The sequence below is a fragment of the Tachypleus tridentatus genome, chromosome 7 (assembly GCF_004210375.1).
Source record: "Tachypleus tridentatus isolate NWPU-2018 chromosome 7, ASM421037v1, whole genome shotgun sequence".
Classification (NCBI taxonomy): Eukaryota; Metazoa; Arthropoda; class Merostomata; order Xiphosura; family Limulidae; genus Tachypleus; species Tachypleus tridentatus.
In genome coordinates, this window is record NC_134831.1 from 66,467,902 (window position 1) to 66,479,939 (window position 12,038).

The 12,038-nt window shown below is 35.4% G+C and overlaps 1 protein-coding gene across 1 annotated transcript in view; it reads left to right on the forward strand.

The window, feature by feature from the left end:
- The first annotated feature begins 684 nt into the window (after positions 1 to 684).
- The window catches only part of LOC143257685 (uncharacterized), a 117,329-nt gene continuing 105,975 nt past the window's right edge, over positions 685 to 12,038 (forward strand). The window contains exon 1 of the mRNA XM_076516728.1: positions 685 to 1,236. Within this exon, the coding sequence (XP_076372843.1) occupies positions 1,199 to 1,236 (38 nt within the window). The 5' untranslated portion in view covers positions 685 to 1,198. The remainder of the gene's footprint in view (positions 1,237 to 12,038) is intronic.

Consider the following 12,038-nt stretch of genomic DNA (forward strand, 5'->3'; position numbering starts at 1 on the left):
TTCAGTTTGTTTTGTTTTTTAAAGGGCATATTGGAAGTTGAAGTAATGATAATGAGCTGTTTATATTTCTCAAGCTAGTGCTACCTGGTGGCGTAAAATATTTATAACGTCAGCAAGTACTACAAGTATTATAATGTCTTCTAGAAAATTAATACATAATATATATATTACATACACATATAATTCCCGTACCAATTTAATTATGGTATTTATTTCTCTCTTTTTCATAACTCCACTATTTGTAGGTGAAAAGTCATAATAATTTATGTTCGTTGACAGACAAATCAATAAGTATTTATCCAAAAATTTGAAACATTTTGACACGAGGCTGTTATATAGCTAATTATATAATAATTTATGTTTGTTAATATACAGATCAATAAGTATTTATCTAGAAATTTCAAACATTTTGACACGAAGCTGTTATGTAGCTAATTATATAGGAAAAATTACTAATTATATAGGAAAAATTACTATATACCCACATAGACATATAAGTATCTAAATAGCTAGATGCATAGATAGATAGGAGAAAAAATGTTTCGAGATGGATTGGAACGAAACACATAAAAATACTATTTATTCACAATATAGTGAATGTTATTCTTGTTTATTTTAATTTTTTAAATTATTTTCAATAAAATATAGACTATATTTAACATGCGTTTCATTTAGTTTTAAAAATTAATGTTTACAAAACTAATTGTGATAACGTTCTCTCACAAAAAACATAATTTAATGAAAAACTACAATGTCACCTGGTGGTCTATTCTAGGAGCTGGTGTATTAAAACATTTTTTCGTGAAAATCCACATTTAGAAGACCCAGAAGTGCTCGTGTCGAAAGTTGTGTATGACACAGAGAAAGTCTTGAGCTTTCATTATCCGGAGCAAGACCTAATGGTTAGAGAAAAGAACGTTGAAAACGAACCAAGAAAGGTGACGAATGCTGCTGCCAGAGTTGATGGCTGTTGCAAGGACAAGAAAAGTCAGCTATTTGAATGGGCAATGTGAAGGAACATTTGTCATAGTTGAATACGGGCTCATACCGAGTGTTGATCCAGGGAAGGTATTGTTGTTTTTCCAGCAGTGGAGCGTAAGTGCTGTCCTCATCTATCACAGCAAACCTTGTTTCTTCGGCTCGAAATCAAAATTTTTCTACATCTGTTTCCCTCTTTAATGTTTCAGCAGGAACGTCAATGTCATTTCTCTCTGACTGTTTTTTTCTAAAGCAACGGTGAGTATTATAGTCGTTTCTTAAGTCAAAACGGTTTACGATACACATAAATAGAAACTTATCATGAAGCCTAGTTAATACCAAGATTTATGTATTGTTTATCTCGCAAATAGATTTGATGTTTGAGCTGTGTGAGGAAGGTAAAGACAAAGGTTTTCATAATATAATTCATCAACAGTATATGATTTATCTTTCTAAATGCACTGTCATAGGATAGGTAGAGAGCTCGATACATTACTAGAATAGAAACTAAGCGAAAAAAAACAACTTAAGTTTGTGACGATTTGTTTTTGTTTTTTTAATTTTGCACAATGCTACTCGAGGGCTATTTGTGCTAACCGTCCCTAATTTAGTAGAATAAGACTAGAGGGAAGGCAGCTAGTCATCACCACCCACCGCCAACTCTTAGGCTACTCTTTTACCAACGAATAGTCGGATAGACCGCAACATTATAACGCCCCCACGGCTGAAAGGGCAAGCTTGTTTGGCCCGACGGGGATGCGAACCCGCAACCCTCAGATTACGAGTCGCACGCCTTAACACGTTTGGCCATGCCGGGCCAGTTTATGACCAAAGACATCGATTTAAATTAGGTTTGTTGCTGTAAACAAATGTGAGAATTTTTTTATTTGACCATTTGTTATACTCTGAATACCTGCACGTATGTTTTTAATAAATTTGCAACATCCTTGTTGCTGTTTACTATTTGTTATTAAAGTGTCATTAAATACTTTTTATATATATAATTTATGTCTCTACGTTGTTGGAATACTCTCGTGTTGAACTTTTATCAAGAATAAGGGGTTTTTGCTTTAACTCCGCATTTTGATTCTTAGACAGGCTCAATAACGTTTTTAAAGTCTTTGTTCAGTAACATTCGAGAGAGGAAATAATGAGGCAATCTTTGAAACAGCTACTACGTTTTGTTTATATCAGTAAATGAGCAGATGGTCCCGGATCTAAGAGTGGAATATTGACTATTGTACATCTATCCTAAAAAGAATCTGAACTATTCCACTTAAGAACCTACTCAAGTGCTTCACGGGTTTTAGTTTATGTATCTGCCGATTTTACGCACTTTTTCTTTTTTTACAACTAACACTCCCTGTATTGTTGATCTTAAAAATGACTAATCATGCAAAAGGACAAAAAATTTCTAATTTTGAATTAATTTAAAATAACCGCCTGTTCAGACTAGAAAATTCTGTTTTCACTGAAGGTTAAGTCAGATTTCATACCATCCTTTCTCTTCTTAACAAGGCCATTAAGATCCATTCAAGTTATACTTCTGTGTCGTAAATAGTACCAATCTATTAAATTCAATAAACAACTTACTTCGAAGAATACATGTGGTCGAGCTTCGTACATGTTGAAACAATGCCTAAATCTACGTTAAAAAAACATTTTCATTAAAACTTGGCTCATCGCCGAAAGTTTGTTAGAAGGTGAAGAGTTACAAAGAAAGGTTTGTAACAGCTTCACAACGGAAGCATAATTTCACAGTAAGTATTTCAGAGCTATAAATAATTTAAGTGAAGCAAATGGTAGAAGGTTTTGTAACAAATACGTCTTGAATTACTTGTTGTTTTCGTTCTGAGCAGTTATTTTTGTCTCCTATCGTCTGAAGTCTACATTTGTGTTATGTGAATACTTTTAAGTTGTCGATAATGAATTAATTGTCTTTAAAAGATTAGAGATCCCTATTTATAGGAGTATTTTCAGTTATAAAACGTGTTTTCTTCCCTACTCTTTGCCACCCCAGTGGTTCAGCGATATGTCTGCGGATTTACAACCTAGAAAAACCCATTGAGTAGCTTTGTGGTTAAATCAAAACAATAACAACAACCCAACCCTTTATTCCCCGATAATTCTTGGTTGTTGGTCGTTTTACTTCACCTATAAGTAAAGATGTTTCTTCTAAGTGTCAATCTATTTTGAAATTGTTCGTATACGCCCAAAATAAGGCATGGGTGATTTAACGGTTAATGATCCCGTGCTGTGGATCCAAAAGTTATGGGCTGTAGTTCCGTCACCGTAAAAGTATGTTTTACACTTTGTAGATTCAGGTGTGCACGAAGAGTGAGGGTCAAATTCCATTATATGGTCATTCAAGATTAGCTCAAGAGTTACTGAATAGCTGTCTTCCTTCGAGTCTATCAGTTCAAAATCAAGGACGGCTTGATATTTTCAGATAGGTACGTGGAATAACAGGATATTTCATCAAGATATTTAATGGGAAATAATTCTATATTCTCTGGCTGAGTTCGCGAGAAACACTAAACACAAATTTACAATTAAAATTACTCATCTTTATTCATATAAATATCATGCGAATGTATATTACTTGCCACAATGGACTATTTGGTTTGAAGTTGTTCTGATCTATTCTGAAGAAGTTGTATGTAAAACGAAGTGTTTTGCTATTCTTGTTCCAGAATAATAAATTTCACGGTACGTACTTAACTCTTTAGACTTGCCCAGAACGACCAGCGCTACTACGGGACCGGTCATTACCAATGAAACATAACAGAGCGTCATATCTCAGTAGATTATCCGTCTGCCAGTGGAAAAGCTAACTGTTTAAGTTCGCATACTAAAGGTGATCTGGCAATTATATTTAAAATGGAAAAATAAAAGGCGCTACTTTAGGTGAAGGTCCGGCATGACAAGGTGATTAGGTTGTTCGACTCGTAATCTGAGGGTCGCGGGTTAGAATCTCCATCACACCAAACATGCTCGCTCTTTCAGCTGTGGGGGCGTTATAATGTTATGGTCATTCCCACTATTCATTAGTAAATGTGTAGCTCAACTGTTGATGGTTGGTGATGATGACTAACTGCCTTCCCTCTAGTGTTACACTGCTAAATTAGGGATGAGTAGAGCAGATAATCTTCATGTAGCATTACGGGAAATTCAGAAATAAATAAATCGCTAAGAAGCTTATTCTCTTAAATTAGGGACGACATACGTCACGCTTTTCTTTAAGCTTGTCCTCAAGCTAAAATTATTCGTAACTCTAATGCCAATAAGATTTACGGATATACGTTGGTCAAGGAGTGGCGTAACATTCTCTCTGTCCTATAAAAACACTTACACTTGCCACAGATATCACAACTCGGTGGTAACAATGAAATACACTTTAACAAAGATCAATTACAAATGATGCATTCTAAAAATGAAGCAAATGTATTTATTACGTATTCTATACAAATACAATAGTACTGTCTGTTGTATGTTCATATAACTACTTTCCTGGATATGAACGGATATTCACCAAAATTGATATCGAGGTTCATTAAGTCCCTGCAGTGGCAGGTACAAATTTTCAATTTTGCGTTTTGTGGTTTTTATTGCTGTTTTTGCAGTTCTACTAGTACTTCACTCTTTTTGAACGGATTTTGGCTGTTTGTTGGATCTATGGGAAGATAGAAACAAATTTTCAGTTTTGCATTTTCTGTTTTGCAGTTTTATGTACGTTTTTTGCATTATTTTACAATTTCATGTAAGATAACCTCTTAATAATCATGAATTTATGTAACATCTGTTCAGGGGACGAGTACCCCAGCTAGTAATTAACAAGGTTAATAAAGGTTAATTCAGAGAATTAATTATTTTCATAAAATAATATTGTCTATGATAAATAAATATAACAGCTTTTACATACAGAAAACTTTGACTTTAATACAATACTCTTATACACTTGACTACAATTTAAAAAACATCAAGAATAGCCTTTAATTTAACATTCATTCAACACTTAAAGAAACATCCGTCATCAATGAAAAGTGGGCAATAGTGATATATAGTCTGCTGCAGCCAGAACCGCTGTTGGTGATCTGGACTGAGGAGCACCTGTTGGGGGTGCCCAACCCTGAGATAATGAAGAGATAGTCCATTGTGGGTTTGGCAAGATCATGAGCATCTGATGTAATTCCAAGCAATACTTCTTCATCTATATCCTCTTTTTATCAAAGAATTAGACTGGGTTCAAGCATCTTGTGAATGTTCATTAGTTCCAGATCTTTCTCATGGCTGAAAAGAGAATATCTTGCGCATGCTTTATATCCATTCAACAATGGCTTAAGATAATTAATGGAGTTAAACAAACATATAATGACAACACACGTGGTTAGCTGAGGAAAAAAAGGTAGACACCAGGGCTAAATATTTCATCATAAATAGAAAGAGTTAGATCAAATAGAATCTGATTATCTAGAAGTTCTACTAAGTGTTTAGACTGTTTCCAGTTACACATTCTGTCCTAGCTACCAGGATCACACACAAAACAGCCCTTACAACAACTCTGGAACTTACACCGTCTAAGCAAAATTTATAGTAAAAAGTCTAATATTGAACAATTCCGACTCAGCGTGGCCCGGCATGGCCAAGCGTGTTAAGGCGTGCGACTCGTAATCTGAGGGTTGCATCCCCGTCGCGCCAAACATGCTCGCCCTTTCAGCCGTGGGGGCGTTATAATGTTACGGTCAATCCCACTATTCGTTGGTAAAAGAGTAGCCTAAGAGTTGGCGGTGGGTGGTGATGACTAGCTGCCTTCCCTCTAGTCTTACACTGCAGAATTAGGGACGGCTAGCGCAGATAGCCCTCGAGTAGCTTTGTGCGAAATTCAAAACAAACAAACCGACTCAGCGACAGATGAATGGAAATTAAGGGAAAAAAGAAAGTGCTGTTAATTCAAAACTAAACAACCAGCTAACAACACTATTAGAGACGACTAAGCACTCTGTAAAAGTTATATGATCCTGTCCTTTAACATTCACTCTATCTCAGCACTAGCTAGATCTGTAATGGTCCACGAAAGCTTGTGTGTGAGTTCTTTAATTGGGGATTCATCATCTGTATCTCTGTTGAGGATAGTCATTATTCTTCGACCAATTCAACATTCTGATCACACGAATACATTATTGTATCAAACCAATAAGCTACTGAATTTATGTTAGTGAATTGGGTCCTCATTTTTGATACAATCCTTCTACAAATATCTCAGATGAGTTGGAAGCCATTTACTTATTTTCAGAATTACCACTAACCTAGTTATTCATACTTTGCTTACCATACTAATGACAACTGTACTGAGAAGATGAGCAGTTGATCAATCAAAATTACAAAATAGCATAGAGACTTCATTCCTCATTGGACAGATAATTGTTCAATCTAATACTGTTCGATTTTGGGGCAGGAAAAGAGCTCATTAGCTGTGTTACAGAGTATTGGACACACTAGATTTCGTTAGTAGCAAATCACAAAATATCACTTGTGATTGACCTGTCCAACAATAGATAAACTTGACATTGAATATCAGTTCTCCAGATTAAATATTTGATAGAGCTCCATAGTAAAGAATGAAGTTACTGTACATTACCCAGAGATATTGGTGTGTTGCGATATCTACCACTGTTCTGGTCACTCCTATATCTTCCAAGAGTTCAATCTTTCAGCTTTATACTTTTACAAATACGTACTAAGCTCCATCCAGCCTTAAGAGAACTGAACTAATTACTAAGCCTTTAAGTGTAGGCTGCTAGTTGCACTCTCCAAAGTCCACGATCAAGCCAGATTTATGCTCTGTTCGTTTTCTGGCATTGTGACAGCAGCATTTACCATTTGCTGTCAACTCTATGCGACTTGCATGGCAGGCATGGACAGTTCAATTTATTGTGAGCCATCATTTCAATGACAAACACTTTGTTTCTCTCTTCTATAATTACGCCTGGGCAGAGACATCATAAGCATTGGATGTGGCATAAATATAAACCATGGGAAGACTGTGGTAGCTCTGCCCCCTCGCTTGATGCTACAGCAGTTTTGTTGCAGTGCTGGGATGTGTGATGTAACTTGTATGATAATAAATCGAATTGTTGAATTGCAAAGAAACGTTTTGTCCAACTGGAATGAAACTGTTTTCATACTGATAGTACATACCAAAGCCACATCCAGTCGCTACAGTGATCTGTCTGTTCTTGCATTGTTCTATTACAGAAACTATGTACAAGTGTACAACAACTAATCTAAAGGTTAACTACCCCGTATATTCTCACAAATTGTGGGATATCTGCTCTAAGGAGCATGACTTTCAACTCGGAAATAAGCATATTTAGTAAATAACCTTCTGGTCTATGCTCAGTTGCTCTGTATGCCACATAAAATATAGCGAGTGCTCATCCGAGTCATTTTCATCAGGATTGAATTTTTCATAAGCATTTGTTTGACTCATTGTATTACCCATTATGAAAAACCATTAGGCTGTAAATGATAAAATTAATGTCATTTCTTCACCACCACCAATATTTTACACCAATTATAGAATAGTTGACTGGTGAAGTTAGCTCCCTGTCCAGTGTAGATCTCTTCAGATGCTCTGAGACATGTTATCCAACCCTCGTTAATGCATAAGCTGTTATTTTTATGTATTGTACCATCATGTAAACCAATGAATAAGCCTCTGCCCACTGTGTTAATTACTAGATTTTTGTTTAGATTGCACACATTGTACAATATTGACATCACTGATGTGCATCTGATACTTGAACGTGGCAAGAATAACCACCATTGAGTGTTAGCATAAGTGTGAGTAACGCCTTGGTACCTTATTGTTTTTATGTTATACATAATTTGGAGGATCTCTTGACTCAGAGCTCTGGGTGACAACTAGCTACAGCACATGTTGAGATTTACATCTCAGTGGTTAATAACAATGGTACAACACATCTTTCTGCACATATAGTTGCTCACAGATTGCATGCATCTGTGAAACCTTGCTACATGGTAAAGTGTACCGATGCAATATTAAATCATTCATTTGTTCTTCCCATATAATTAACAATGGAATTTATTCAGCAGTGGAAGCACCTACCGTATGGCTTAATGTCACAGTGTTTAGAATTAGGACATTCAATGAGTGAACGGGGTTTTAACACACAGTGATAAAATCCATTGATATTTCCATGCAGTGGGTCTGGACAATACTACATGTTAAAATTATACTCTTGAAATGATGCTATTTAACATATAATTATTCTTTTCATTCTTTTAAAGTTCATCAACTATTTTAATAATGTGTGATCCATCCTGGTGTCATTATATACCACAGTTTCTAGCAGTTATATCTTTGTTATACAATAGCTGCATTTACGAGTCGTGAGCATGTGACTAGAATAGAAGTTATTACACATTATACTCTGTCCTACAGATACGATAACACTGTTCTCGTTCCACTATCACTATTGCAAGCGAGAATTTATAATTTGTCATGTATATGATTTTACTTGGGTTTTCACTAAAGGATTCTTCAGTAGCTGGAATGCTTGTTCCCTTCAGTGGCAATTGATGGTGCACCAGCTTGGGAAAAGTTTGCTGCAAAACATTGATAACACAATGTAAAATCAAGGAAGTTCCAGATTTCTTGCTCGGTTGAGCCAGTCTCTCTACCAATAATATTATTAAATATGGTTTCAGTTTCAAGCTTATCATTTTATCTGCTGGCATTCTATTTTCAGATTATCAGTTGCAGATTTGAACATGTAAGAAAGCATAAACATTCCATTTAGAAATACAAGGTATTTCTCCCACTGCAATCCTTTGAATGTAAGCTTTATTGTGATGGTCTCACTACACTGACAGAATGGTATGATGAAAAATTCCCATAAGCTATCTCTCATACTAAAAGTATTCTTATATCTGCTCTTATAATTTGGTTCGATATGACAGTATTTAGACACCAGAATTAACATGACAAATTAACAAGAACATTTTGACTCATCTTAACAATAATGTTTGTAGCAAGATAAAGATGTTATGCGAGTTACCAAATTCACCCATTTAAAATTAACACAGAACATGGGTGTACTTTCTTTCGTTCTGACATTCACTACTGGAGATTATAAGTTCTTTCTGAGGGTTATATGATTTATTCGTTTAACATCCACTATAACTAAATACTAGCGACATCATTATTGTCCCAGGGCAGTAAGTGTGGAGGTTGAATAATCAAATGTGAATCGCCTGTATCTTTGTGGTGTTATTCAACCCAATCAGTTATCTGGTTCCATAAATATGTTGGAATATTAAACCAACACAAGATGCTGTGTTGCTTTCACAACACTATATTCAGAATGTTTCTATAATCCTCAGACAATGGTTTTAGATGTGTAAGCAGTCAGGTATACGATATCTGGTGATTACAATGGATGAAACGAGCACTACAACCACTCTCAATTACATCTACTCTGCTTATCATTCAAACAATAATTCTAGTGGGAAGATAGCTAATTGATCACCAGTAATTAGAAAAAATCTCTAGGTATTTATCTCTTCTTAAACAGATAACTGCCCAAGGTAATTCTGCTTTATTTTGGACAGAAAACAACCAATTTTATACAAGAGTTATATAGCCACATTACACAGCACTGTCACACTATACGTTATGTGCAGCAAACTACAGAATACCGTTTGTGTACATGGGGTACCGTAACATCCTCTTCCACATGTACTCATTCAGTCAACTGTTTCTAGAACGAACATGACCAGCAGACCATCATTTCCCATTTGAACAATTGAAACTGACTGATAGGCTTCATAATATGGCCGTCCCAAGGATGCCAATGTTAAGCTTCATCAACTATCAAATCTTTCAGTGTAAGATGAATGTTGCTGCACTCTCCAAATCAATGGCGAAGCTCAACTTGAGATCTCTTAGTTTTCTGGAGCTGTAGTAGCAACATTTACTGCTTGCTGTAAATTATTTACAAGTTATTGACTTCGCATAAGAAGGTATAAACTATTCAGTTTATCGTAATTCACGATTACACAAGCAAAGCACACATTTTTGCTCCTATTTTCCAAACATATGTTAGGACAGAAGTACAACTGTCATCAGTTGTTGTACTTAAACTATGGGAGGGGTAGTATAGTTCTGCTTATACATTGAATGTTATTTCTGCTGTGCTGCTGCACCAGGATTTGTGGTTAACCTTTAATATTACTCATGTTCAGTGAGATTTATGGATTGGGCAAGATAGTCTCTTGAAGTTACAGCTACTTCCGCTCTTGCTTCAGATTTTTTCCTCTCCTGCAAGAAGTTCAGAATTACGACTCTGAACCTTGTCATGATAGAAACTGCCTCTGCTAAAGTGAGAGTATTTCTCATGCCCAGAATAAATCGCATTGTTTCTCCAGGAAATTTTATAAATGAGATTATCTATCAAGTTGGGTGTGCCTTCCCATGCAGATTGTGTAAAAAGAGTCTAACCTACAGTGATACTTTTCTTTTAAGCCTTGACCGTGATCCAATCGATTGCTTAATTTTTCAGTAAGTCAAACTGTCGTCATAGCTGTGCAATGACTCTTGAAGTTGAATTTTACTCAAGTATTCAATGGGATCCAGGGCTTGACCATATAAACTAAAAATCAGATGTTAGGCAACCAGCTCTAGAGACCATCTAGTTCAGGAAATGGTCAAGATCTTTTCTTTTTTTTTACTTTATCTTTGAAAGTTCGAGGCATAATTTGCTTTGTTTGACTCATGGTAGGTGTATAGTTGTGACCAAAGCCTTTCCACTATGAACTGTCACTAAGCATCTGTTTGAGATGTTATTGATATCACATAAATTATTGTAGCAGTCCCTTCAGCACAGAGTGGCTCTCAGCATTTCATCTATCAGTCTTATTTTATTCTAGTTTTCCCGTGACCGGTAATCACCCTTATAGGATATATTCTGCCTTTCTATTACCCCATAGATTCTCATTCTCATTATTAGATATTTGCTTTTCCATCTGCTGATGAGGTACCTCCTATTGACAGATATCATCCACCAACTGAAATCCCAGTCTTTCTCGACTATTTTCTATTGGCTTTCACCAGAGCTCGATTGGTTGCTTTGGTTGGTGAAGACGTAACAGTCCTATATAAACTGAACCATTTGATCTCAAACTTGCCAGATTCTATACCACTGTAATAGCTGTCAGTCATTCATGCCTTTCTCACACTGAAGTCGATCTTCGAGATGAGAACTTGATCAACTGATCTAAATTTACTATCCATAATGAGCAATAAGTCATGGACCTTCATATCATTGACAAAAATCCCACAGCTAGTAGAGGGCTTTTGCTAGACCAAACAACTTATAGACAACCTTCTCCCTTTAGTGAACAAATCTTATCCTTGGTCATAATTCTCAAGCTGAGGAACATAATATTTCTTCTAAATACACAATAATTTAGAAATGGAAACACATAAACTGCACAATAAGATATCCTGTGGTCACAGCTCCATAATTTTTACTTCCTATCTATTCTGTGTTATTTTCAGATAACTCTTACTTCCTCTAAGAATGAATAGATATATCTGCAGAGTAACTGGAGATTCGTCAAGATATTTACTGAGAAATAATATTGTGTTCTCTCATTAACAGAGTGCAGATGAAATATATAGATCATCTGAACTCAAATTTATAATCACACTAAACATTTTTCTTTCGAACAAACACAATAAAAATATATTTTAACTATCACAATTGAAATATGCCTTTGCTGGAGAATTATGTTTGACTTACTCATTACTCAGATGAAATGGCATGCAAAATTAACTCCATTAACATTCTGTTCAATACTGAATAAATCTCAAGTTATTTAAGTAACTTATTAATGTCAGAATTAATCTGAAGGACTAGTGTTAATTGCATGACTAGTCATTCCAATGAAACATAAGGGCAGTCATAACTTCAAGACATCCCTGACTGTTAGAGTAAAATATAACTGTCTAATTTCATATTACAATTAACCTTGTA